This window comes from Pogona vitticeps, chromosome 2 (assembly GCF_051106095.1).
Source record: "Pogona vitticeps strain Pit_001003342236 chromosome 2, PviZW2.1, whole genome shotgun sequence".
NCBI classification, from domain to species: domain Eukaryota; kingdom Metazoa; phylum Chordata; class Lepidosauria; order Squamata; family Agamidae; genus Pogona; species Pogona vitticeps.
The window spans coordinates 85,774,434-85,801,703 of NC_135784.1; the positions used below are offsets into that span (position 1 = coordinate 85,774,434).

A 27,270-nucleotide genomic window follows, 5' to 3' on the forward strand; every position below is an offset into this window, starting at 1 on the left:
TTAACAATCCAAGAAATCCCATTTATTGTTTTTTTTTAAAGGGGGGGACCCCAAAGGAACACATCAGCCTGGCCTTCCAGACTTTTGTACATTTATCAATGTGATTTGTGAAACACTTCTATCTCTAATTATCTAAGACAGACTCAATGGAAGGAAGTGACTCCGGCTCAGTGGTGAACAAGGGCAGCCAACGAGGCCAGTGACTAGGGATTTATGGGAGTTGTGAGCCAAAAGGTCCACAGTTGCCCAGCTGGAGTAGTTGAGCTTGCTTTTCAAATGACAGTAATTTTGTTTCAGAGGCTGGCTCTTCAGACTCACTCAATCTAGACGTCAAGGTCCAGGAGATCCTTAGGAAGAAGACAAAAGAAGAACGTCAGGCCCAAGGTCCAGTCCTCACAGCGGGAGCTGTCCATTATGACTTGTCCATGGGACTTACACTCCTGCTGGCTGCTTTAGGGGCTCCTCCGTCTCTGCTAAGCATCGTGACCAGCTTGTTCTTGAATGCCCCAGCCCCTCCGCTTTTGGACTTGGCATTTCCTTCACCTCCACTTGCTGCCTCCTGGCAATCCAGTGACTGGGGGGGAAGGCACTGCCTCTCTGGGGAGGAATCAGGACCCTCCATACGAGGACTGGGACTAGGGTGACTAGCTGATCGCTTGGCTATGAGGGGACTGTTGTCGTAGATCGGTGAGGGCTCCTGGCTGCTGCTGCTGCTGCTGCCCTCAGGGGAGTCTCTGTAACTGAAGCTGGCGGACTCCAAAGGGTGGAAGACAACCCCCTGCTCCAGGGCACAAAGGTTTTCGTAGAGGTGATCTGAGAGTTGTTCTCCCTGCTCCTTGAGTTCGGCCTCAGTCTTAGCACAGGCCTGGAAGAGGACCGGGAAGCTCCTGCCAATGGAAGCATAGATTATGGGTTTTTCAGAAACTCTTGTCTCTGCTGAAACAGAGTGACTGTTCGCCCTTTCCATGGGTTCTGCTGGGTTTCTGGTGTAAAGGGGTGAAACTTCCTCCAGGCCCTCCCTGCTGCTAGGCCACGACCAGGCTCCTGATTTCTGTGTAGACTCCTGGGATGAGGAAATGCCAGCTTTCTTGTCCCTCTCCAAGAGGGATTTTTGGCGGTTGATGGTAGTCAAGACACTTCTGTAGATCTCTGCAGCCCGGACGGTATTAAAAGTAAAGAGACCTTCTCCCGAGTTGCAGCGACGCCCTGCCTCAAAAGAGAACATGTTCTAGGGAGAGAAGAGAGAGAGGGGGGGGGGAAACCACATACACAAGTATTAAGATCAGGATTTGTACTCTTAGCTCCATTACGCTACCCTCTGCTCAAGTTTCTTCAGCAGCATCAAAGAGAAAACAAAGGTTATCTGGAGGTGGGGAAGGTGGTGCTCATTCTCCCCATTGGCAGATTGAGGAGAAAAGACTCAGCACAAGAAGCTGTTACATAGAGACAAGTGCCATCTCATTATATATTCTCTCCAATATTTTCTTTCTCTGAGGTGAAAGTTTTCTTTCCTCAACTCATCTCTGCTCCACATATAGCAGATAAAGAGAGTAGAAATGGATATTTACTTCAAAGACTAGTAGAAGTTCTTCATCCCCATCAGAAGGTGCAAGGGCCCTCCTCCTCCACACTTCGGGTCAGCAGCCTAATCAGGAGGTGCCTGGGGGGGGCATGCTCTCCAGGACCACATTGCTCCTCTCCACCCTGCAAGAACCCTGTGGTTCCAGCTGGCTCTGATCAATTCTAGGACTGCCAGTTCAGATGGGGTGGGTTTGTTTTGGATCTCAGCAGAGATTTTCCCCAGCCCAGCTGCCTTTCCCAATCTAGGCTGTTCCAGAAGCTTTGACCTACAGCTCCCATTATCCCTTGAACCCTGGCTGATACTAATGGGAGATGTAGGCCAAAACCTTCAGAGACCAAGGCTGATGGTGGCTGTTGTACCAGAAAACTGGACTCAGTAGCGTAGACGGTGTGTCGAAGCTTCCTTCCAGCTTGACTTCCAGCCAAGCATAATTTGCTTCGGCAGAGAGCAGACTGCCCATTTACTAACACTGCGATCCTTTCCATGAGGTGTTGGTAATAGTAGGGAGTCCATGGTGCCATTTTTCTGATCTGGTGCCCTCTGACAGCTGTATAGACTGCCAAAAATGTTACCCCTCTCTCCAAAAAAGAAAAGAAAAGAGAAGAAGAAAAAAAGTCCAGAAGTGGCTGGGAGTTTGCTTCTGACTTTGAAAAATGGGCCACCTTTTGCCCATCCTTCCTTTTCACTGTAAATGGCAGAGACCTTCTGCATGCGAAGCACCTGCCCTGCTGGGAGCTGCTGACGCTCTCTTTGTCCACCATCTGAATACAAAGCATGTCCTCCCCAAGGGAGCCAAAGCCTGCATTCATGAAATGGCTCTGCCTGGGCTCTCAGAGAAACCTGGAGAGGCAGCAGTGCCATAAAAGGAAGGGGAATCAATATTATCACATCAAAAGGGTAGCGGAAATGCTTAATTTTTAAATGCAGGGAAGGTGGGTGGAAACTTAACCATTTCAATACTGAAGATAATTGAATAGCATTGGGGGGGATGGGGGGAAGGATGGGAAAGTTAAAGGACTTTCATCTCCTCTGTGCTACCTCAGTGAGGTTCCCCCTTCACACGACCAGAAACACAGTCCAAAGTTTAACCTACAATAATTTGTTGTTATTCTTTTCGTCAAAATACATCAAAGTCGCACTCTACGAAACAAAACCCTGCTTTAAACCAAGGGAGTGAGCCCTCCCCCACACACCTTGGGGTGGTTTTTTTGGTTGTTGTTGTTGTTGTTGTTGTTGTTGTTTGAAAAATAAAGGTCTTTTTAAAGCAGAAGACGACTTTGGGAGGGGGGAGGAGTGGAAAAATGTTCCACGGCCATTTTGAAGTTGCCCATCCTGAACTGTGGGGCTTAAACCAGGGGCTGTAGGGCTGCTGCACAACCAGCTGGAGGTCCCAGCCGACTCCTACCTTTTCCAGGCCAAATCTTCGGAGGAAAGCATAAGGCCAAGTGTAAAGTGCTTGCCCAGACTGCACATCCTTCAGCACCAGCTGTTCAGGTAAAGACGCCATCAGGTAGTTTCCTTTCAAGTGACATTTGGTAGACGCCTCTGTTGGAACCACAGTCACTGGATACTCACATGCTGCTGAGAAGAGATTGGAAACTATTACGGAATCTCTTTATATATATATCCATAACAATAAAAGCAAGTCCAAATCCCATGCTGTTGTAACCCAAATATTGCACAACAGCTCTGTCCCATGTTATTCCTGGGTTTAAGAGCCATTGCTCCAGACACAGGCCATCCCCTCTTTTCAAAGTGCCCAATGGTTAAGACATGTGCCTTATTTCAGAAATACTTCAACTCTTCTCTCTGGAAAGGTCTCATAGCATAGGTACTAGTCACATGTCTACACAGGAGGGTAACAGCCAATGCAACAGCTTCCCAGACTGCAACCCACTGCTCATTTCCATACCATAGACTCCTAGATTTTAAACAGAGTTTTATCTCCACTCACTGACCAGGAAAAGAGGGCGCCAAGGGCATGGGGAACTGCTGTGGGCCATACCCAGCCCAGCAGCCAGAGGTTCCACATCCCTCCATGAACTCCTAACACTCATGTTCTTCCCAGGGTGATTCTCAAACTAGAGGCAGGTGTCTGCCTTTTCACAGAGGTAGTGGTCCATGATGATTTGTCAGAAGTTTCTTCCCTCCTTGTCAAAGTGCTTGGCCTCTCTTTGTCTCAGATTTGTTGTGGGGGTGGGGAGGGCTTATGCTCACTGGACTGGGGTGGTGGTGGAATCCTGGATTCAGTCATAAGGAAAATGAAAGAAAAAGAACCCTAGGCTAAGCTTGAAAGGTATGCCCAACTCCCTTTAGTGGATGGAGTGAAACAGTTAGCCATATATTTTTGACCATTTCGGGCTAGTGCAGTATAGTCAGATAGGTTTAAAAATAATTTAAAAGGAACATGAGAACATGTGTTAATAACAAAGAATGTTAAGAAGTCACTCCAGTAGCTCTTCTAAAGGTCCCAATAATGTTAACAACAACATCAGGGGCTAATTTACTTGTTTTTCTGTTAATGCAAGCTATGCCATTCCTTCCTAGCAGTGACCCCTCCCATTCTGCCCAGGGCAGGCAAGGTAATTCTCTGTGCAAGAGAAGAAATGGGTGCCAATCTGACATCACAAGTGGCAACCCACAAAAGGCAGTGTTTCAACCACCTAGGATAGTCGGTCCCTGTGCTTATTGCAGAAAAACGGGATGACAGAAAGAGATTAATAAAAGAGGTTATAGCCGGCTTAAATGGAGACTGGGGCTTTTAGCACCTTATGTATCCTGATAAGCTAGTTTCATCTACCCTCTTCTTTATAGCCACAAAGCTGGCTTTCTTTGATGAAACTCTGGCTTCTGCACAATGGATTCCTCCTGAAATCAAAAGTCATTGCATGTGAACACTTCAAAAGAGAACAGCCTGTCCACTCTGCATTGGTGGCAGCGGTCGTGGCGGTTTTATCACTCTGTTTATCATTCTGCCTGTTATCAGGATGTTTATGTACTGAACACTTTGAAAGTCATAACTGTGTGAACACAGTTTATTTCTGGTGTTAAATGACCGCATGAAATGATGCAGGGGATGGATAAAGTGGACAGAGGGAATCTCTTTTCCCTCTCATGCAATATTAGAACCAGGGGACATCCAATCAAATGGAGTGTTGAGAGAGTGAGAACAGACAAAATAAAATATTTCTTTACCCAGCATGTTGTTATTCTGTGAAACTCCTTGCCACGTGATGTGGTGATGGCATCTGGCCTAGATGCCTTTAAAAGGGGACTGGACATTGCATATTACAATCCATGATGGGGATGTATAATCTCCAGGCTTAAAAGGTACTTCAAAATGCCAGATGTAGGGGATACCTATCAGGAAACAGGTATCTTGTTGTCTTGTGGGCTCCCAGAGGCATCTGGTGGGGCCACTGTGAGATACCGGAAGCTGGACTAGATGGGCCCTTGGCCTGATCCAGCAGGTTCTTCCTATGTTCTTACGTAAGGGCAATGGGGGGGGGGAAGAGTGTAAATTCATGCTCACCATTGTGCTGAAAGTTTATTACTTGTGTCTATATTTTATTTCAGCCAGTTCCCACCCCACAACCCTACAATGTTCAGGCCAGGGGCTGTATAAAGCCTCTGGCCTGAACATTGTACCCTATATTTGTGAAGAAGTGGGTGATAATCCAACAAAACCTCACGGAGAAAGAAACCATGTTAATCTTAAAGATGTCACAACATATTTTTTTTGTCATGTGTTTATAATTAATAGGCAACCACAACAACTCATATTTTTTAAAAACAAGGAGTTATTTTTGAAAATCAGTGTTCCAAGCTCTTGGGCCAATTCACATACTTTCCTGCCAGGATGAGTAGATGGCATTCTCCTCCATTTGGGGTTGTGGACTGGGAGTGTTTCCAGCCGTACTGGACTGGGCAGAGGGCCTCTGTAGGCACAAGAGCAAAGAGAAAATTAAAGAAAGAAAATTATTGAAAAGGGAATATTTCTCAGAAGAAAGCATGAGAAGGTTCTATAACATTTGGTTTCTTCTCCTGAATGACACCCTGAGGACTCTCAACCAATAATCCCATCATTTTGGGGAGTATTTGCTTTTTAGCATATTAGCAACATACTGTATATTCACTTCCTCCAACGCTTTAAATGATTCTTACAAACTACTAAAATCATACTAACACCCAAGCAGAGGACTGTAAGATCTATAATACTTTTTGGTAACTTGTGGGTGTGAACACATTTGTAAAAAATGCAGGAAACGCTATGGGCTTGAGATTTACTGACTGCCTTTTTTCACATTGACCACATGAAGAAAAAGAAAATGTGATTTAGACTGGAGTTCCTCCCGCCCACCCCCCCACTTCCAAATCTGTAGTTTTTCCCACTGTCACTAGGGCTTCTACTTTTTCTAAAAAAATCCATTTGGATCAGTTCAGCAGGCATCATAGCTTGAACCAAAGCAGAAAAGTGCAGCGGCTGGGGAGAGGGGCAAAGGTCCAGCCTGGAATTTTTAAATTTAATTTAAGCCCTATTCATTTCTTTTGCTCAAGACTGGGGAGGAAGAGGGAATGGGAAAGGAAAAAACCCACACCAGAGACCCAACTTGCCTGACATCTCAGCCTCCTCTGGTTTTGTGTATTGGAATGGAGCTGATTGGGGAAAGCATGTGAGCTGTGAAGGGTACGGTTGGGCAAAGAATACATGCATTCTCATAGATTCTCCCAGTGAGTTGCAACTCCAAATGTGCTATGCTGGTCTTGTGGAGTCAATAGCCTTTTGCATGCATTTTGCCAATCTGGTGAAATTAGCTGTTTGCCCAGAAGTAATCTCTAACAGGCATACCTCAGTTTTATGATCACATGTCACATTTCCCAGGTAACATTATTTATAATCCCTTCTTTATTTTAATACTCTCTTTGTACCAAATTTCAAATCTGAAAACAGTCACTTCCTTTCTTTCTCTCCTTGTGTCTCAGACTACTGGGAAGGGATTTATTTATTTCAAAAAGAGTGCAGTTAGAAGTGCTGTGTCAATGAGAACGTTTCCCTCCTGAGTCACTTTTCTCCATCCCAGTTGCATGATAATTAAGGTCACCACAATTAACAGAGCACTATTACTGTGCAAAGAATATCATTCCTTTTATTACCTTGTTTGTAATGTAACAGTTTGAGAAATTAGGCTGCTGTTATCTTCATTTTCCATGGGAATAAGACCACATTACAAAGTATCAGAGTTAATTAAAGTGGGAGAGATTGTAAAACTCTTTGCACATTAAAGCTCAAATTCCTATACATTCTTTTTACATGGAAGCAAGTCTAATTAAAATCCTTGAAGCTGATATCTGAACATGAGTTTTAGAAAAAAGCTGCTAATGAGACCAAAAGGATTTAGAATTTCCAGTGCTTCATCACTATCTGTGTTCTTGGAGGACATGACTGCTGAAGATTTTTATGAATGTGTATAAATTCTTACACTCAGAATAAAGCCAAAACAACATGGGCATGCGCTATATGCTGGCAAGAAATATTAGCCACTGCAGCAGTCTACCCCAAGACCTCCACAAGCCTCTTGCATAGCACAAGAAAAATAATCAGAATTTTAGAGTTGGAAAGGAACTGAGACATATAAACTGCTGATTTTTGACTCTTAATCATCCCTATGCTTGGGGCTTCAGTTCCTAGAATTACCGGCCGCTGGCCATGTTGACCAGGCTGCTAGGAGTTGGACGTTTAAAACGATCTGGAAGGCCACCTATTAGGGGAAAAAACTCATCTAGTTCAACCCCCTCCTTGTATGAATCTTGCTACTACAAGCAACCTCTATGGGAAAGGAGACTGAGTTTGGCTCCCCCAGCCACTCTTTTCTATGGCCGAGTTGTAGGCATGAAGATCCTCCCCCTGGCTCAGTGAGAAGCAAGACACTTCTACAAAATGAAGATGTTACTTAGTCAGTACCTGAAAAGCCAGTTGGCAGATACGCTCTATCCAGTCATCAGGCTGATCGGCTGCCAGAAAGCAATTGCGCTCCATCAGGCACAAGCAGAAGGGTGCTGTATCCTTGGGGCTACTGTGTTCCCCAGCACGTTCCACAGAAACACAGTCGGAGAGACGGATCACCTTCCGCTCCCCTTTCCGCAGGGTGCCCTTCTCCCCTTTGGCATTATCACGCGCTTCAAAGTATTCCAGTCGTGCAATGCCAGAAGGGCTGTCAGCAAAGAGCTGACCCCACACTTTCCGCCAGGTCTTCTGTGAGTGGAAGCAAAATGTGGTAGCATGCCATCAGGAACATACACAGGTGAACATGCACTCTGGGTAGCAACAGCTCACACAGGAAAATTTGCATACAGGCAAGCAGCACTACGGAAAGAGGAAGTGTTCTTGCAGAGATATGACCATCTAGATTCTAAACTGGCCCTTAAACCAGTGCTTCCGACCACTGTATTTCACATCCCACCAACTACCATCTCTTCAAGAATGCAAGGACTACTATGACAGAAAGAAAAAGGCCACTTCTTCCACAAAGAAGGCACTGGTTACAGGCATTCTAATGACAAGGACTGGGAGAAACACTGGGCACCCGGCATTGTAACTAGCCTGCTCTAAAATCCCCAGATGGAAGACAATCAAAGGTAGGTAAGGGCAGGAGGTGGTACCCTTGCTCCTGCTGTGGGCACGGAGATGAATGAAAACCGAGGTCTTGGCAACTGTTATGAAAATACTGTATCACATCTAAATAGTCTCTGTGTCTGATCAGCAGTATGTGTACCACTACTTGTGAACCACTGTCGTAGACTATTTTTGCTAAGAACAGGAGGAGGTATTCCGTAGAACCTGAGAAGATCAAAACATTTATGAGGATTGTTTCAGGGCATTTACTTCATTGTAGCCAAGATTCTTCAAAGTGCGAACATTTGTGAAATTGCCACATTCAGATAAGAGCATCTGGCACATTAGCCTCTTCAACTCTTTGAAAATTATATTTCATTAAAAACAGAAACAGGTTTCTAACCCCCATGCATGTATTGTAGAGAAAAGCCTAAAAAAGTGCGAGCTGTGTCGAGTGAAATGTAAAACTTGAAGCATCTATTTACCGGCCATGGTTTCTCCCACTTCATTTTACCTCAGCCCTAGTCACCACCTCCAGCTTTCACAACAAGAACGGAACGGCAGAGTAAAATGAATCACATTAAGCAAATCTTCCAGCATATATGATCAGCAGGTTGCCAGCACTGACCCGAAATGTAATTCTCATGTAGTGCAAGGAAAATCTTCAGTATATACCATACAAGTAATGAATGCTTTCAAAAGGGTACACCAACACAGCATGGTGGAGTTTGCCTTTTGACCGAAGTTGGATCCTTGGAACAAAGCATTGGTGTCAAGGAGGGCATGGGTTATTATGTAGCACGGAAAGGCAATTGACATTCGTCCTGTCAATCCCATCTGGGCAGCAGGAGCCAAAGTGGTGCTCTGATCTTATCCCTACAGAGCTAGAATCAGGAAAATCCTTGCTGGTTGTTAGAAACCATGCTTGCACTGGATGGAAAGCCCAACGAAAAAACAGACTAGCTACCACAGTGGGTTCTTTTAAGAAGGGAGAATAGTTTTCACTTGGCACTCATGGGGTTAGCTTCAGGCAGGCTACCAACACTCCTAGGAAGTTGCATTCTGCTGAATAATCAATATTAAAACAAGAAAACAGGTCAATGACATAGCTCAAATGGCTTCTCAGGAAGCATACAACAGCTAGCAGTACTTTCCATATCATTCACCAGTAACCACCTGGCAAACACCAGCCACAAAGGAGATTGGAAAAAGAATTCCAGAATTGGTTTTCTTAATGTGTGGCAGATACAGAACAAGATGCGGCCAAGAATATGAGCTGTGAGCTAGTAAGTTCCCAGTTTGTCTCACATCACATGGTGGACTTGGGCATTACGGAGATACGAATATTGGCCTTCTAATCAGGGTTACTGACAAGTGAAATGTAAGTGGAGTTGTCTGGACGCCTCCTAAAAATGCTAAAACACCTGGTTGTCACCCCTACGTATGGTTGTGTGTAGAGTCATTTGATATTTGCCCATCTTGGGGCTTAAGGCAGGTGGCCGAAACTGAGAGAATCACTAAACCATGTCACCGGAGCAATCACGCTGTATCATCTCCCCATGGGTGAGCAACCGTCTGAGCTCTGGCCTCATAGCTAATGCCTCCCTTCAGTGGGGCCGAGGCTTTGTGGGCATGAACTGGTAACTATAGCCCTGGAGTTGATAGGAAAGGAGAAAGCCAAGGAGCAGGATCATCTCAAGTCGAGCAACCTCCTTGCTGTCAAGAGGTAAACTACATGCGCTTCGGTTCTTCAGAATCCCCGTTAATTCTGGGCTTCCATCCTTCAGGGCCAGAAGCCAAGAGTTCCCCCCTGCACACTCTAGTTTCAGCCCAGCGCTCCATATTCTGCACACAACATTCTTCTGACACATTTTAAATTTTAATTTGTTACTGAAATTATTTACATTCAAAGACAATGTAACTTTTGGCTATAAACAATGCAGTAATATGACAGAGCAGAAGAGGAGAAGCAGATACCAAGTGACCACAGCTACTGTGGGCCCCTTTTGTTTTACAGACGGCATTGCCTCAGCCCCTAAAGATGGCACGGCAAGTGCCAAGACCTTTGCTCCCTTCATCAAGCCTCGCTGGAGCCACACAAACATAGTAAGGACTTACTGTACAAACCCCCTTTCCCTGCCCCCAGTCAGATGCCTCTTTTTTACCTTCCCAAATTTGGGGTGCTGGATGTAGAGGATCCCCTCTTTCACAGGGTGCTCCATGGGGTGGTGGGGGTAGACTCCAAACAAGACAACCCAGTGAGGAGCAAAGGAGAGAGACGGAGCTTCTGCGGCTGCCACAGGAATGAGTCAGTATGTATGATAACACTGGCGACTTCCTCTGCCCGCTCACTTCCTCTTTGAGGCCCGCGTGCATACTGGGAGCTGCAACAGGCCGAGGAGCCCCAGGAGACAGACAGACCGTCCCAAGGGACTTGTCATTCAGAGAGGGCTGGTGGGTAACCAGAGTCCATTTCCTGCAGCTGTAGAGGCAACTCCCAAGCAGAGCAGGTAGAGGAATGCAAAAAAAAAGTTGGAAATGAAGGCAAGGGGAGAGGTAGGAGTGCACACAAAGCAGGGAGGGAGCACCTCAAGCCCCGGAAAAATGTCACTGGAGCCAGAGAATGGAGAAGCTGAACTCTGACTGTCTGCCAATTGGTCTCTGCCTCCCTATCAGGGCCATCTGATGAGGAGCACAGAGCTTGCCCAACAATGAGTGACAACAACTGCTGGCGCAATGGATGATTGCAGCACCAGACTGCCATGCTAACTTTTTTTTTTAAAAGGACAAAAAGTTCAGAAATCGAAAAGTGGGTGTGGAAAAAGCACAGGACATGCCGCCCACACCTACCAAGTGATGTCTGGAAAGCAATACAAGACATCCTGCTTAGTGCATCTCCCGGTCCATGGAGTCTGAGAACCACAACAATGCATTTAATCTTGGGGCATGATTAGCAACTATGACTGCAATGAAGGATTCTCAAAGGGAGCAAGCCTGCTGAGATTTCTCACCCTAATAGGTAACAATCTATAAGTTGCATTGCAAGTGACTGTGGAGAAAAATTGCCCTTCTAGTTGTCTACATCTTGGCTTGTCCAAAAGGCAGGAGGAGCTTCTAGAAGTCCATAGAGCTGTGGGCCAAATAGTCCTTGCGCCCAATGTTGCTGACTTGCTTTGTCTGCATAGCTTCCAACTTCGGACAGTCGGTGATACGATGGCCCAGGCCTCCACAGAAGGCACAACCCCTCTCCCCTGGAAGACAAGAACCAGAGTGTCAGCCCGAGTTCAGGACTTTTAACTGGTGCAGAACACACACACAAAAAGAAGGGGGTGAAGACAACAGAAGCAAATCCTTATGTAGCACTCAAATACCCTCTAGGTAGTAAGGCCCCCACCTGCCTATGCCACACTGCTAGGAATCTGATTTTATCATCTTCATCCTAGGAAAAGACATGGAAGACATCTGAGCTCTATTCAGGCAGTGTCATCAACACGTTCAGAGGGGAGCACTTAGCCTTTCCTCCTTTCCTGTGGACTCCTTCGTGCCAGCAGCAACAATTCTGAAGAGGAAGGGTTTCTGGTCACATGCAGGCATCTTGGAAATTCTGGGTTCCTGCTTGTGGATATAGCCTCCATACAAAGAATGAAACTATTCTCTTCAGACTAGTTGCTGATTGCCTAGAGAAAGTGATGGCAGAGGGGGGTCCAGCTAGGTGCTCCTCTCTAAACATGCTGATGGTACTGGACTTGGTCTAGAATTACTGCCTGCTAAGAATTCCTTTAATCCTTTCTGCACAGTGTTTGGAAACATGGTCCAAAATGCTTTACCAGACTGCTGACTGGGGACCAGTAACATGATGTACAGAACTCTTAATTATGACAGCTCCAATTAACTCCTACTAATCCATTTCTAGGCCAAGTTCAAAGCATTGGCTAAACGCAACTTAGGTCCAGGCTATCTGAAAGATATTCTCTCCCCATATGAGCCTCCCCTTTAAGATATTTAGGGAAGAGCATTCACTCAGTCCTGCTGTCTTTACTGGCATGCTTCGTGATGATGCAGATCAGATCTTTTCAGTGGCTATTCCCAGGTAGTGGAACGTACTCCATAAAGAGCCTACATCCCCACCCACCCCCACTATCTTTCTGGCAGGAGGCAAAAAAAAAAATTTAAGGCTGTATCAGAGACCTGATACATATCTTATTCTCTGTCATGGGTGCCTTAGTAAATGTTTTAAATCTTTGGTTGTTGTGGGTTTTTCGGGCTCTTTGGCCATGTTCTGAAGGTTGTTCTTCCTGACATTTCACCAGTCTCTGTGGCCGGCATCTTCAGAGGACTGGAGTAGGAAGTTCCTACTCCAGTCCTCTGAAGATGCCGGCCACAGAGACTGGTGAAATGTCAGGAAGAACAACCTTCAGAACATGGCCAAAGAGCCCAAAAAACCCACAACAACCATTAGATCCCAGCCATGAAAGCCTTTGTGAATACATTGTTTTAAATCTGTTCCCATATTAGTCTTTTAAATAACATTACATGTTCAATTGGTTTTAATGTTAAAACTTTCCATGCTTCTGGCTATTTAGTTTTAAATCTCTTTACGAGATATGATGGGTTCCTACATTAGTAGAAAAGTGGCTTAGAAATTAGAGAAATAAATTCCTTGAGGCCACTATCCACATAAGGTCCCCCATTATTTTTATAAGCTTTGATATTGTTGAAAATAGGTGGACATCCAGCAGCCTCTTGCTCCCCCCCAAATACATGCCAGTTATATGGCATCCATGTGCACATCACAGCATTCCTCTCCTCCCGAGATTACCGCTTGGTTACTGCTACTGACAATACTAAAAAGGGGATCCTGGATAAATCACATCAATGGAGGTGGGGGGAAAAGCTAAGCCTTCCCCTCTTAGTGACCCCAAAGCAGCAGACATCCTTGCTGCTTGCTGGTGTGTGTGTGTGTGTCTCTCCCACATCCATGTGTGTGTGTGTGTCTCCCACATCCCACTCCAGCAAACCCTGGCTGAAAGTACAATACATAAAGGCTTCCAGGAGGCCTTTGCCCCATCTAGCCTTCGCTTAGGCAAGGGTGTTCTGACACTGAAACTACATTCCCAACTGCTTCCTTCAGACCCACTCTCCTGTTCCACTCCATGAAAATCACCACTCACCTCCAATGTCCAGCATGGATTCATCTCCACAGTGCAGCACCTGCAGCACAGGCGGCACCTTCTGCTTGGCCTCCAGCAGCAGTGCTTTCAAGTCCATGAGCACCGACTCATCTGGGGAACAAGAGGCCAGTTAGAACTAACACCCATTAGCCTAAGGAACAGCAGAGCTGGAAGGGACCCTATGGGTCATCAAGTCCAGCCCCTGTCAAGGAGGCACAATGGGGAACTGAACTCCCAACCGCTGGCTCCGCAGCCAGATGCCTAAACCACTGAGCATCCTGTTTCAGGAAGTAGAGGAAATTGCCTACAGACAAGGAAGTAGCCTTCTCCACCAGGAAGACTCAAGCCTCTCACAAACCATATCCTTGCTTCCCAGAAAAGTCTGTTTTCAGCAGTGACTCATATGGAACCATGGCTCTGGCTGACTCTTCCGCAGGCCCCCACAGCACTAGGGGTCTGATGTGAGCGGCATCAGTTCTGTACCCTTGACCCTCCCCCACAGTCCAGTCTCCCCACCGGCTCCTCTCAGTTCCTTACCACAAGCTTTGTTGATGAAAGTGGTGGCAATGCCAGTATTCCCTGAACGGCCTGTACGCCCAATTCGATGAACTGAGGGTGGGGGGAGAGAAAAGGGGGAAGTAAAATAAAAGTCAGACATACAATCAACCAAACTGGAAAGAAGCTGGTAGCTGTTCATCATCTCAGGGGCACTGCACCTAACTTAGCCAAGCCAATTTGAGGATTCACATACGGCACATTTCCATGTGGCAGATCAGCAAGGCAAAATCCTACTGGTTTAAGTTTTTTCTAAGTCATAAAATCATAGAATAATGGAGTTGGAAGGGACCTATAAGGCCACGGAGTCCAACCTCCTGCTCAATGCAGGGATACAAATCAAAGGATTTAAGTTTCTCTTAAATGCCTCTAGTGCTGGAGTGCTCACCACCTCCCTAGGTAACTGGCTGAACTGTCATGTACTGTAGCTCTAACAGTTAAGAAATGTTCTTGAAATTCAGCCTAAATCTGGCTTCCGGTAGCTTCAAGTCCATTGTTTCGCATCCTGTACTCTGGGATGACCGAGAACAAATCCTGCCCCTCCTTTGTATGATAGTTTTTCAAGTATCTGAAAAAAAATGCTATCCTATCTCTCCCCAGTTTTCTTTTTTACAGCCTAAATAAGTCCAGTTCTTTCAGTCTTTCCTCCCAGGAGCCGCCGATGATCCTCGTTGCCCTCCTCTGAGCTTGTTTTCAAGTTTGTTGGCATCCTTCCTAAAGTACAGTGTTCAGAAGTGGGCACAGTACTCTAGGTGAGGCCTGACAAGTGCCAAATAGAGGGTGTATGTGTGTCAAAAGGGCTTTTGAACATGGTTTAACATAGAGCTCTCCTTCAGGGGAAGCTCTTCGCAGAGGGCAAGGACTCTAGCAGATGCAACTCAGTAGCCCCGGCTCTTCAGCCAAGCTTGCCTCTCTCTTCCGTACCATAGTTTTCTATTTCCTCAGGCATGTCATAGTTGATGACATGCTGGATGGCTGGAAAGTCCAAGCCTTTGGAGGCAACGTCAGTGGCAACAAGAACATCTTTCTTGCCATCACGGAAGGCTTCGATGGCCTTAGTCCGCTCCTCTTGGTCTGCAAAAAGAAAGAAGGCATCACAATAGCAGCGGCAGCACTTCCCCTCACTAACAATCCAAGAACTACAAGAATTTCCATTTTCTGCCAAGCATTATTCACAGCCCCAGAACAAAAGGACTGTTGTATAAACAGACACATCTATGAAGTGCTGAGTGAATTGCTCAACAGGCCTCTCAATGACAGCTCCTGGTTCTGATGGTGACATCTCTAAGGTGGAATAGAGCCAACAGGGAAGGGGGAGCTGTGAAGCTAGCAGATGTGGGCTATTGTTTCTCCGGGAAAGGTGCCCCGTAAATGAGATTAGAAATCAGAACCAGGAAAGGCTGGATCCCAGTTTAACAGTGTTTAACGTCCTTCCAGGCTAGTCACGTAGGAAGAAATTTTCTCCTGGTGTGTGTTGTAACCACAACATTCATTCTGCAGTTTCATTCTTGATTTTGTTGTTTTAACTGCAACCTGTAATTTCACGTCAGTTCTCTGTGTATGCCATCCAAGCGTCACTACTCATGACATCAGCTTCCTACCCCCAAACATGGATTTCATAATTTGTGCAGAAAAGGAATGGAGCACAACAGAGAACACAGACTTGGAGAATCTTCTGTCTGACACTTGCTTCCATCTAGGAAACTTTACACATATTTCATGAATTACTAGAAGACTTGCCTTCTGGCCTGTTTGGAACAGCATCGATCTCTTACCAGAAGCTGGATGGCATCATGTCTGTTCTGACTTTCAACGTGGTACCTCTAAATGAGGATGTTCTATTAAATCCAACCCCTTATCTAAAGGTTTTGAGGCAACAAGGGAGGCTCCTTCCTGCACTCCTTTCATTTTTATTTCCTTAGAGAACCAGCCTTAACAATGTAGACTGTTCATTTATCATAATAAGTGGACTATGCATCTTTCTTTTTAATAGAACAACTCCATGTACTAGTGAACAGGAAAGAAAAGTGAAACTATAGCAAGTATAATGGATCTGTTCCATGTCCAAATCCTCCTGCTGCATTTGTAGATCACTGTGAGACCTCTTGAATAAAAGGTGTACATTCAGATTCAGACTGTTACTGACCTTTCCCACCATGTATGGCCACAGCTTCCACCCCCTTGAGTAACAAGTATTCATGGATTGCATCCACATCTGCTTTCTTTTCAGCAAAAATAAGGACCTGTCGGGGAAAAAAAGATACTCTCATAAAATAAGTATCCTCAGTCAGCAGAGGCCCTAGCCTCACTTCCCCCGAGAGGCAAATTATCACTATTTCTTTAAATATGTCATTTTTGCTCACAGAAACATCCACATGCAATTATTACATGTTTAAATGGGATGAAGCTCCCTACCCCATTCCCGATTCCCTTGAATCCTCCAAAAATAAAGTCAGAAGAATTCCAAAAACTGGAAATTGATTTTTTAAAAATTCCTCTCTCCAATTTTTTTTGGTCCTTTGTAGCAGAAAATTGGCTCATAGACCCTCAAAAATTTCCCACTCCTGGGCTAAGGATATATTGTAACAGTCTCTCAGCCCAATCAGGGCCACCTTCACTTCCAGAACCAGGACACAACAGAGGCTCTATAACAGTCACTTAGCAGCAATTTCAGGAGAAGATCACATAGTCCCAGGTCAGATGCTCTGCACTCTCTGAAAGAAGGAAAGGGACCTGAGCCAGGCCCAAGTGGTTAGCCAAGCACTGATTCGGTTTGCACTCACAGGCGGTGGGGTCTTCTGTAGACATTCCAGCAGATACACCATTTTGGCTTCCTCCTTCACATATTCTACTTCCTAGATACAAGCAGATAAATGGTGGGGTCACAAGGTGGCAGTTTTCAGTATGACAAAATCCTGCATAGTGTAGTCACTGTAGTGGATAGAGTGGTGGACTACAATTCAAAAGACCTGGGTTTGAATTCCTGCTTGGCTATGGAAACACACCAGAGTGGGGGGAGGTTGGAATTGATATAGCTGTTCCACCTACCTTAAAGGCTTTATTGGGATTGTTTAAGTCACTTCTGATCTGATAAGACACATAATGTAACATATATATTTAGGGAACACAAAGTCAAGCCAGTACAAGTACCTGTATGACATCCAAGCTGGCAGCTCCTGCGCGTCCCACATTGATGGTAATAGGCTTCACAAGAGCACTCTTGGCAAAATTCTGGATCTTCTTGGGCATGGTGGCACTAAAAAGAAGAGTCTGTCTCTGGCCCTAAGAGGAGAAAAAGGCAGGCAGGTGAGCCATGAAGGACATTCATTTGGATAGGTGCAAGAAGGTTCCTTTCAAACAGCCCCTGGTATATGTAGGGAGCCAGTAACTGAAGCTATAGAAGTAAGAGGGCACACCACCTCATGAAGACTTCACAGGTTTGAATAGCGAACAAAACAGATTCAGCACTCCAAGAACCTCAGCTATCATTTCTAAACAGAAAGTCTCTAGTGCTTCTCATAACAAAAAACAAAACAAAATAAACACTTTGTCAATTCACAGCATTCAGCTTTTTTACCAGAATGTGTGTGGTACTTCATACTGAAAACCAGCCTAGCCAACCCAACCAACCGCCTTGCAACCAGCAGCACACAGAACACAAAGAACAAAGAGAACTTATTGCCAACATCTATATTTAATGGGAAAGACACAGCATTTCCCGTCCCCTGCTTCACTCCTGGAAAGGCGACATTTATCAGATCACACAGTCTGTGAGAAAGTCATCCTATCTAACCCAAATGCCTTTCCCCTGAATTCCAAGGCCAGATTTGGATTAGAAAAAGAGAGGCAAAGGCCACCTTGCTTTCACTTCTGACTCCTTGGCATGTTCCAGGACAGACTGCTGGTTCTGAACACAAGTGCCAAAGGGAATCCCACAAATGGCAGCTTCCAGTCTGGAGCACAGCTTGCCCAGCATAGTACCTTAAAGTAGGAAAAGATGGTGCGGATGTCTCCCTCAAAGCCCATGTCAATCATCCGATCAGCTTCATCCAGTGCCAGGTAGCGACAGACATCCAGACTGACCATCTTTTTCTGCAGGAGATCCATTAGCCGACCTGGAGTTGCTACCATCATGTGCACGCCACTATGGGAACACAGAACAAGTAAGATTTGCCAGGGGCTATATTTTGCTGCCATGCAAACAAACAAGAAATGGCCATGCACGTATTCCCCTGTGCAGCATGCTTAAGGGATGGGGAGCGTGTGGCTCTTCAGATGTTCTCAGACTCCTGACTCCCATTGATTTTACCCACAAATGCTGAGTGAGGATGGGAGCTGCAGGCCAACATTGCCTAGAGAGCAGATTCTCCTTCTCTACTCTGCGCTGCACTACCTCACCAATTTTAAAAACTCTTTCCCCTTAAAGAGGAGACCTACATTCCAGAGGTTTTAAGGAATATTCAGATAGACTAACAACTCATGCATATGCAGTCTCTGTTCTAGACTCACTCCTTCATTAGAGAGCTCAGCAGAACAACCACCCAACATTAAGTCAGCTCTGTTTATGTTTTATGATCAACAGGATTGCTAGATCAACACCTCTGTAAAAGAGGAAAATAGGATTAATTTCCCCTAGAAGTCAGTGCATGCGCTATGTACAATGAGCTAAATCCACTTCTGAGTCCTGATTAGAGTTGATCCCCTGAATTAATGGAATTTTTGTAACCCTTTATTAACAGGTCCCATTTATTCACTGGGTCCCCACTACTTAAGACTAAAATGGATTTACTTCAATGGTACTAAATGTCTAGAAACAAGTAAAACCTATTAATGCCATAAAAGACGAGAAGAAAGCCAGGTGACCGACAATGGTAAGGAATGGCTTTTCTGTCATCGGCACAAAGGAAAATTAGCAACTCAAACACTAATGGGGCTTTCCTTTGTCCCAAATGCTGCCCTTACTGTTTGATGGTCTCCATCTGCTCCTTGACAGACATGCCTCCAATGCAGAGAGCACAGCGCAGGGCAGGCATCCCATCTTCATGCAGCAGGCGGCAGTAGTACTCCAGAATGCCATGAGTCTGGCGAGCCAATTCCCTCTGTAGAAACAAAGAGCCAGTGAGCCAGTAAATACCTGCCTGGGTGACTACTGCAAGCACCTTTTGTTTTTTGTTTTTAATTTATCTACTTATTTTTTCTTCTTGTTTTTGGTTTGCTTTAGTCTTTTTATTGATGATTTTAATGTTATTGCCTTTTTGGACAGTAAACTGCCCAGAGTAGATTAGTCTAGATGGACGGTATGTATGTATGTATGTATGTATGTATGTATGTATGTATATGTGTGTGTGTGTGTGTGTGTGTGTGTGTGTGTGTGTGTGTGTGTGTGTGTGTGTGTGTGTGTGTGTGTGTGTGTGTGTGTGTATCTATGTAATCTATGTATGTATGTAATCTATGTAATCTATGTAATCTATGTAATGTATGTATGTATGTATGTATGCAACTATTTTTTCATTCATCGGCACTATATATCCAAATATGTATATCAGGTTAGGGAAGAATCGGGGGGGGGGGAGAGACGGAGAGATCAAGTGACTTACTGAGGGGCAGATGATAAGGCCATATGGCCCTTCCCTCTTGGAAAAGGGCAGTCTCTTCTCCTGCTCCAAGCAGAACATGATCACAGGGAGAGTGAACACAAGCGTCTTGCCAGAGCCAGTGAATGCAATGCCAATCATATCTCTGCCAGAAAGACTATGGGGAAAATAAACAAAAGAAGACACCTCTTTAGTTGGGAAGAGGTTGCAACAGGAAGCATATGTAGTGTGTGTCCAGGTGGGGGACTTGTGGCCCCCTCGATGTTACTGGATTCCAATTCCTGGGAGCCTCGACTATCACAGCCTCTGGCCAGAAATGACAGGGGTTGGAGTCTGACAGCACCTTCTAGACGGTCACAGGTTTCCCCACTTGACTTATACAGAGAACAAGACATGTCAATACTGTACTGCCAATAATGAGCTGCCACATTTCGACATTCAAGTACCTCATAGAAGCAGACAGCGAAGGGACTTGATGTTGGTCTATACCAGCCATTCTCAACCATTTTTGGGCAGGGCCATAATCACAATAAGAAAGAAATATAGACCAAATCATAATATGAAAGAAATATAGGCCAAATAAGTCACAAAATGAATCTTATAAGGTGATGAGTGAAACATGGTTTCCAGTCTGTGGACCCCTTCAAATGTGCCAGGGCTCTGCAGGGGCCATGTGGCCCTTGTTGAGAATGGCTGTTCTAGACTTCCTTATGCCCCAACCGTTGGCCAGGACTCTAGGAATGGAATCAATCAGCTGGAAGGTCAGAATGACAGCCCCACATTACAGGAAAAAAGACAAAACTATAATAGCATCTGGGCAAGTAATTGTATTGGTCTGCTCCAACATGAAGGATCTTCCCATTAAAACACTTTATATTTTATATAAAACTTTAATATTTTATTGTGTAAATTAATATATCATTTTTATTTGAACCTGTAGCATTCTCTATTTACTAGGTCTATGGTTCGTGTTATTTTATGTAATGGTTTATGTTTGTTATGTAATAATGGTTCATGCATATTAATGTTGCTGAGAGGCGGAGCCGAAAGAGATGCTATAAGAGGCAGAGCCAGAGAGTCAAGGGGTAGATTGAGTAAGTAAGAAAAATGTAAGAGTCAGGCAGTAGAGAAAAGTCAGAGAAAGTAACAGAGTCTGTAGTTTGGGAAATTCTGAGGTGTGATTAGCTACTGAAGATATTAATGAGACAATCTCTAATCAATAAACCAAAGTTTTATTTAAAGGAACTTGAAGTGTATACCTGAATCTTTCTGAAGTACTGGTGATTTAGAGATTGCCTGGTGGCAGCAGTGAAAAGAAGAGAGTGTTTACTTTCGTGTGTTCTGAGGCTTGGAGGTCAAGCAAAACGGACACGAGGGTGGACGTCACAGAACCTTTTTTCAAAATGCTTTTCAGTGTAGGACTCCACATTGTTTTAATGTCTTAATGTTTCAGTTGCGGTTTCATTGATAGCTGATGCATTAAGCATTACCATTTGATAGAAACTGCCTTGAAAGGCGACACTCAATTTATCTGAAATATTTTTGCCTTGCTCTTTAACTGAAAATTCTCTCCAAGGGGCTTACCAAGGCAGTCCCTACCAATGTAGAGTTATAAATCTTAGGAGGTTTGCCAAACTGGTCACAGAAATAAATTCTGTGATTTCTTAAATGCTTAACAGTACTATACTACAAGCTTTCTTGAGATCTAGCACACTTCCCAAGGGCCTGATGAAACAGTCCCTGGTCCAAAACTGCCACAGGATTCCCTGTGTGGCTTTACTGTGGTTGCAGAGATGAAGCCAGAGCTTGGCTGGCTATTTTTAACTTTTGGCTAAAACTAACCTTTCAACCAATTGGACTGACTTCACTGGTATTACAGGATAACCATCAGTCCCCTTGGAAGAGAGCAATATACCATAAAATCAACAGATACGGCTATTCAGTAGAAAGTATCCAACAAATGGGATACGATAAGGCCAAGAGTAATCTTAGGCAGCGTATTATTGAGACAGAAAGGCAGCAGGATCTTGGTATTATTAGAAATAGGTTTACAGTTGACAACGCATTGCTCCCACTGAAACCGGCAAAATATCTCTACTTACCCTTAACACCTAAACAACGCAAAGCTCTTACTTTGGCCCGCTTCAATGCACTCCCGTCAGCAGTCCAGGATGGGAAGTATAACAACACCCCTTACACTCAGCGTCTATGCCCCTGTAACTCTGGTGAGATTGAATCTATCTCCCATGTGTTACTTCACTGTGCTTTTTACTCTAACATTCGAGAAGTCCATGTTGACCCTTACATAAGGGCATTTCCTGGACAATCAGAGGCACACTACACACAGCTTTTGCTGACAGGGCGATGCCCTGGCAGATATATTGGGCTTAATTCAGATAAGCTGACAAAAGTTGCTAAGTTCTGTGCTGCTGCAATAAAAATCCGTGAAGGAAAGGTTCCACCTAAAGCGCAGTTATAGAATCTGTAAATTGGTATACACCAATTAATGATCACACGGGCTATATGAGCTTTAAAATAACAAATTTGGCATTCTATGCAAGCTGTAATAGCCCATAGATAAGGCCTATGATAGGGAGGTAAGAGATATCTAGTAAGATGTATATATGTATATAGATGCTTTTAGAGCTTTGGTGTTTTTAGTGTTTTTAATGTTTTTATATTGTTCTTATGTTCTTATGTATCTTACTTTTGCTGGTCAATGACCGCAATAAACATTTATTATTATTGTGGTTGCAGAGAAAGAGAAGGAGAAGCACGGTTAGCACAAAGCTTGTGCTGGTTAAGTGGTATCAGAAGAAGGTTCAAGATACTCTTGACACACTCACATTGTAGGTATTCCCTGTATCTGGATGGGGGTTGGTTGCTGGATCCCCTTCTTCTTCAAGCCTCGCAGGATTGCTGTAAGAATTGTTGGGCAGAGGTTAACAGCCTAAGAAGAGCAACCAAAAAACAGAGCCACCTCCCACCATGAACCAAAGATGTGGGTAGTTTCCATTGTTTCTTTTTGGCATCCAAAGGCCAGAATCCTTTTGAATTCCATAACAGGAGGATAATCATGCAAAGAGCAGCTATGTGGCCTTTCCATCTGTGCATACTCACCATGCCTCAATTACACACCAGATGTGTGACTATATGCCTACTGCCCCTTCCAGGGGGAGAGGCACCAGAAAAGGCTCCTTTAGCATTGTTCCATAGACACACACGGGCAAGAATGTCCTTGAACAGCCTTTTTTAATTCAGCCACTCATCCAGAATCAGTAGACCAAGGGTCTGGAGTTGTCCCAGCCACAGCATCACTTGTCACCCCAGCCAGTGGTTTCCTGCACCTGCCTTGTTTCTCTGTCCCCCTTCACTGGAGTTGAGTTCCACTCACTAGCCCCAGTCCATCCCTCACTCTTTGTTGGGGCCAAGTTCTTCTTGCTAGCCCCAGCTCTGTAGCACCCTTCCTGGAGAGCCAGTAGTCCCTGATGGAGGGTTGTTTCTGCAGGAGGAGATCACCTCCCGTGCCCAAGTGAGCTGCAAGAGGCATCATTGCTAGCTGTGGTAGCACCAGCACCTCCACTGGGTGGGTGTGGGTCCAGATGGGTGAATCCCTTTCGGTTGTTACGGCCAACGGTCCAGGGGTTCCAGCAAGGCAAAGATGGGCATGCTACCCTTGGATTGGCACCCCCAGGCCAGACTCATGCACTCAGTAGTCCATAGTTTCCATCGGACATTCGGTTGCATTTCCATTAAGACCAGAACACCAGCTGAATCTTTTCCCCTGCTTCCTCCAATGACTCCCCCTCACTTCCCTCTTCCACCCCTCTTATTCCAGTCTCCACTCCTTCCATTTTGCTTGTCTACTCTCGCTTGGGGTGTTCCTGATCCTGACTCCCAAGGCCTTATTTAAACAATCTCTGAGAATAGGAAAATGACATACTGCATGCATTTACTACTGTTTCAAATAACTTGCCTGCATATTCAAATAACTTGCCTGCATATTCAAATGTACAAGGAAGTAGAAGAAAGAGTCCCTAAAATATGGCAGCGGAGCAGGCAGAGCTACTAGATTGCTTGCAGCCGTAAAATTAGCATCACAGTCACTTACCAGCTGGAAACTTCATCTCTTTGAAGCTTTTCAGCGGGGGTGGAATGCCTTCACCTTCTACAAGGATGTGATACTTCTTACGCACACGGTCATGCCGTGCCTCTGACATAGTCAAGACGTGCCTGGGAGGCTTCCAACTGGCAAAGAAACACAGAGAAAAGCTCAGCAAGGAACAATACCAAGCTACAACTACTCAACAAGATCCCTCAAACAGCAATTCTAACAACTTTAGTGAGAAGTCATGGCTCCTCATCAAGAAGACAGGCAGCATATTCACTAGAAGAGCGGAAGGCACATTTTAGGTTGATGGAATCTAATCCGCTTTTCACACTTATGATTCCCCACTAAACATTTATTTATCCCCAAAACCAAAAAGGAAGTAAAATCTTGGTACAGTCTTTCCAGGAATGCCATGTTTAAATGGCCAATAAAATAAACCTGAATGCAATAGTGACAAAACTATGACACAAGACCTTTTCTCATCACAACCTACATCTTTCCATCATTAATACCATTTTGAAAACATGGCCTTCTTCTTGGCCTGCTCTGTAAGGATTAGCCTCTGCAAGATCTTGAACGCAGTTCACTGCATTTAGTTTTCAGTATCCCTCATAGTAAAGTGCCATGAACATAACTAATCATCAAATGCATTGAAATTCATATGTCTTTTTTTTCTAGTAGCCTAACACTGACAACTTACAAGTCAAATTGTTTCATGAAACAATTTCAAGTATAAGTTTTTCAGCAAATCACTTCAAAAGATTCCTTAGAGAGATTATTTATTTAATCCTTTATTCACTCACTTCATTTGAGCATATTACAATCTATCTACTATATTGCACAGGAGCCCTGATTTTGACCCCCAATCTGCCAAGGTCAAGAGAGAACATGCATCCATTCATAAAAAGCACCAAGTTTCAAGGCCAATAGTCTAGGAAAGAAATGTGTAGCATACGGGACTGTTTGCATACCACCGACTTCTCTTAGCCCCTTTAATAAAAATGGCACCTAACACGAGTAGAGATATACAGTAAATCTTCACAGGTGCAGAAGTACAATTGCAATGTTCTGTTCTTCGATAGCAAGGAATTTTTTGGTGTTTGACGAAGCCTAACTTTTCTGCAAAACATTGTGCTTGCCAATTTTGTGGCACAACTGGCTTTTTTTGTGCAAAACTGTACAAGTCACACAATGTTTCAAACTGCCCAAAATGAGATGACCAGTAATTTACTGAAGAATTTAAAACACTTATTGGGTTATTTCCATCTTTCATTACAAGTAGCAAGTCCTTCTGGGTTTACTGTATTTGTGTGTCCTTTGCTTCTAGAAGGAACAAGACTCTTCAGAGATTTTACACAGAACACAGGTATTGGGGGTGGGGAGCTCTTTTGTCTTGCTGTATACAGAGGAGAAGAAATCTCATGGGAAGAGTTACCTGGTTTTAATAGGATCATCATATGTGATGCCCTTTGCCATTTCCTTCACAGACATGAGTGCTACATGAAAGAAATTCAACAGTTAGCAAGCTCTTTTCAAGGTCAAGGAACATATGATCTTATCAACAATCAGAAAATGAGGGAGATTCAGAGCAAGTGGATTGTTCTGCCCAAGGGATTCTAGTTTATTGAGAGAACAATAAGAACGTGGAAGCTCACAGATGCATTATACAATTTAAACACAAATTGATTAATCACTGTTTCCCAGGTGTAGCACTTTCATCCTTGTCCACACCTTCTGCCTAGTACCAATGGACTGTAAAAGATTGTTGAGAAAATAATTTCTTGCCGCTCACCTCGCCCTTCTGCCACACTCTCCAAGATCTTTTCCTCCTCCTTAAGCTGCTTCTCTTTAGCTGACTCTTTACGTGCTGGAGAGAATTAACAGAACAGCCAGTTACACTCCATAAGCCCCAAACCCTTTCTCCACCCAGAAATTATTCTGACCATGCCAATTCTACCTTCTGCCTTTTCCTTGAGGTGCTGATGCTGGTCCAGAAGGCTAACATTGGACTGTGGACCCAGGGGAATATCATCTTCATCACCATGATACTTGCTGCCGCTGTCCCTTTGTTCTTCCTCCAACACCCCCTTGCGTCGCATCTGCAGCAATTTTTGTTGCTAGATATGTATAACACATGGAGGCAAGAGCTTAGAATGACCCATTGGAACCAAGGCCTTTACTGGCAGGCCCACAATCCAGACATGCACCTGCATTTCCTTCAGAACTCTCATCTAGAATTACATCCTTAACAAGATGTTCATTAACCATCCCATCCAACTGGTTCTTCTTTCTAAATTTCACCCACCTTTTCCTAATCTGATGTCCTCGATAGACAGAACTTTAATACGAGCTGGCTAAAAGTGATGGGGGCTACAAACCAAGAAATCGTGGAATACCTCTGGCTCAAGAAGACTCAGTTCAAATGATACTTCTGCTTAATCCCATGCAGCTAAATTTGGAGGGCTGTTTTGGTCCATAGCAACCCTCCTTTTGTTTTGGGATCAAGGGAGACCAACCTCTAGCAGGCAACCGACCCAAGGACCGGCAAACAACGAAAAGACCAGCCAGAGGGAGATGCCCGCAGGCAGACTACGATCCTTTGGAGCCAGCCCTAACCAACCTCAGTGGGGCCTGCTTCCCCAGTTGTGACCCACAAACTAGGCAGGCAGAAAGGGCCGTAGCGAGAAGCTTCCCTCCCGGCACCGCTCTCATCTCGGCCTGTTTTACCCTCTGCTGTTTCCTAAGCTTGACGGGCACGTAGGGCTGGTAGTCCCCATTGTCCTCTTCTCCGGACAGGCCTGACGCCTCAGAGTCCGTTTCGCGCTGCTTCTGCAAGTGGGTAAAGAGAGGCGAATCAGTCGCAGGGATCATGCACACAATCTCAAGAAAACAAGGCAGAATAAAGGGCTGCTGGTGATAGACAGCCTTACCCTCTTAGCACTTCCGGCCTCCATGTTTTCAGAGCAAGCTGGCCCTTCGTCTCCTCCCCACGCAAGTAGCCAATGAGAAGAAGCGAACCCACCGGGTATTAAGACCCGTGGCTAGAGAGGACTTTGTCACTTAGCAACCTGCAACCACGCCCACAGACGGCCCTTTCCCGGAACAGAAAGAATGTACGTCAAGACGGGAAGTACCGAGGGACAAACATAAGCAGAAAAGCGGAGGAGAGACGGGAAAAGAATCCTTCTAAAGGTTATAATGGGACAGTGACCTCATCCGTCAGTCGCGACGCTGGGCGAAGAGAGGGAGGGGCTGGCGCGAGGAGGCTGCCGGCTGGCTGCGAGAGCCTTGGCTCGGTTTCCCGCCTCTGGGTTACGAAGGCGGTCGTGGGCTGTGGGCGGGGCAGTTCACTTCCTTCCCCCCCCGCCCCGGGGTTGATGGAGTTCGAAAGCTGCTTAGCCGCCCAGTGCGGTGAGGCTTAGCTTTGAGTGTCGCTCCTTGATAACGTAACGAGGTCGCGTCCGTTGCTAGATAACGGTGCGACGCTTTGTCACCCTCCTGGGTCTGGTTTTTAAACCTGAGTGAGAAGTCCGTTGCGTCGTGGAGGGGGAGCGGGCACGGGAAAGAACAGTTTACAGGTGGTCAACTTTGGGCTGCAAGGGGGATGTTGTATATATATTTGAAGAAGTGGGTGCTCTTCAGGG

General features: G+C 45.0%; 2 protein-coding genes across 3 annotated transcripts; both read right to left on the reverse strand.

The window, feature by feature from the left end:
- DOK3 (docking protein 3) lies at positions 1 to 10,495 on the reverse strand. 2 transcript variants are annotated; one of them, XM_020790561.3, is made up of 5 exons: positions 10,361 to 10,495; positions 7,545 to 7,835; positions 5,430 to 5,520; positions 2,988 to 3,160; positions 1 to 1,228 (listed from the first exon to the last, which is right to left on the reverse strand). In XM_020790561.3, the coding sequence occupies exons 1-5, from the start codon at positions 10,415 to 10,417 to the stop codon at positions 413 to 415; spliced, it is 1,428 nt and encodes a 475-aa protein (XP_020646220.3). In that variant the 5' UTR covers positions 10,418 to 10,495; the 3' UTR covers positions 1 to 412. The 2 variants fall into 2 exon arrangements, with proteins under 2 accessions (XP_020646220.3, XP_020646210.3); XM_020790551.3 differs by having other exon boundaries at positions 2,988 to 3,163.
- Positions 10,053 to 26,773, reverse strand: DDX41 (DEAD-box helicase 41). The gene is made up of 17 exons (XM_020790536.3): positions 26,557 to 26,773; positions 26,354 to 26,455; positions 25,584 to 25,743; positions 25,419 to 25,493; positions 25,062 to 25,122; positions 23,627 to 23,763; positions 22,362 to 22,434; positions 19,519 to 19,672; positions 18,884 to 19,020; positions 17,903 to 18,065; positions 17,072 to 17,203; positions 16,705 to 16,776; positions 16,068 to 16,164; positions 14,846 to 14,995; positions 13,904 to 13,975; positions 13,367 to 13,477; positions 10,053 to 11,446 (listed from the first exon to the last, which is right to left on the reverse strand). Exons 1-17 carry the CDS (start codon positions 26,578 to 26,580, stop codon positions 11,310 to 11,312), a joined length of 1,857 nt encoding a protein of 618 aa, XP_020646195.2. The 5' UTR covers positions 26,581 to 26,773; the 3' UTR covers positions 10,053 to 11,309.
- Between the last annotated feature and the right edge of the window lie 497 nt (positions 26,774 to 27,270).

Coding starts and splice junctions, on each gene's coding strand:
- DOK3 (XM_020790551.3), bottom strand. CDS start 10,417: ATGGAGCACCCTGTGAAAGAGGGGATCCTCTACATCCAGCACCCCAAA. Junction 5,521..7,544: donor TCTGCCAACTGGCTTTTCAG/GTACTGACTAAG, acceptor TTGTGCCTACAG/AGGCCCTCTGCCCAGTCCAG. Junction 3,164..5,429: donor CTACTCATCCTGGCAGGAAA/GTATGTGAATTG, acceptor ATCTCTTCTCAG/CAGCATGTGAGTATCCAGTG.
- DDX41 (XM_020790536.3), bottom strand. CDS start 26,580: ATGGAGGCCGGAAGTGCTAAGAGG. Junction 22,435..23,626: donor AGAGATGAAGTTTCCAGCTG/GTAAGTGACTGT, acceptor CAATTCTTACAG/CAATCCTGCGAGGCTTGAAG. Junction 14,996..16,067: donor GGCCATACATGGTGGGAAAG/GTCAGTAACAGT, acceptor TTCTTTTTGCAG/ACCAAGAGGAGCGGACTAAG.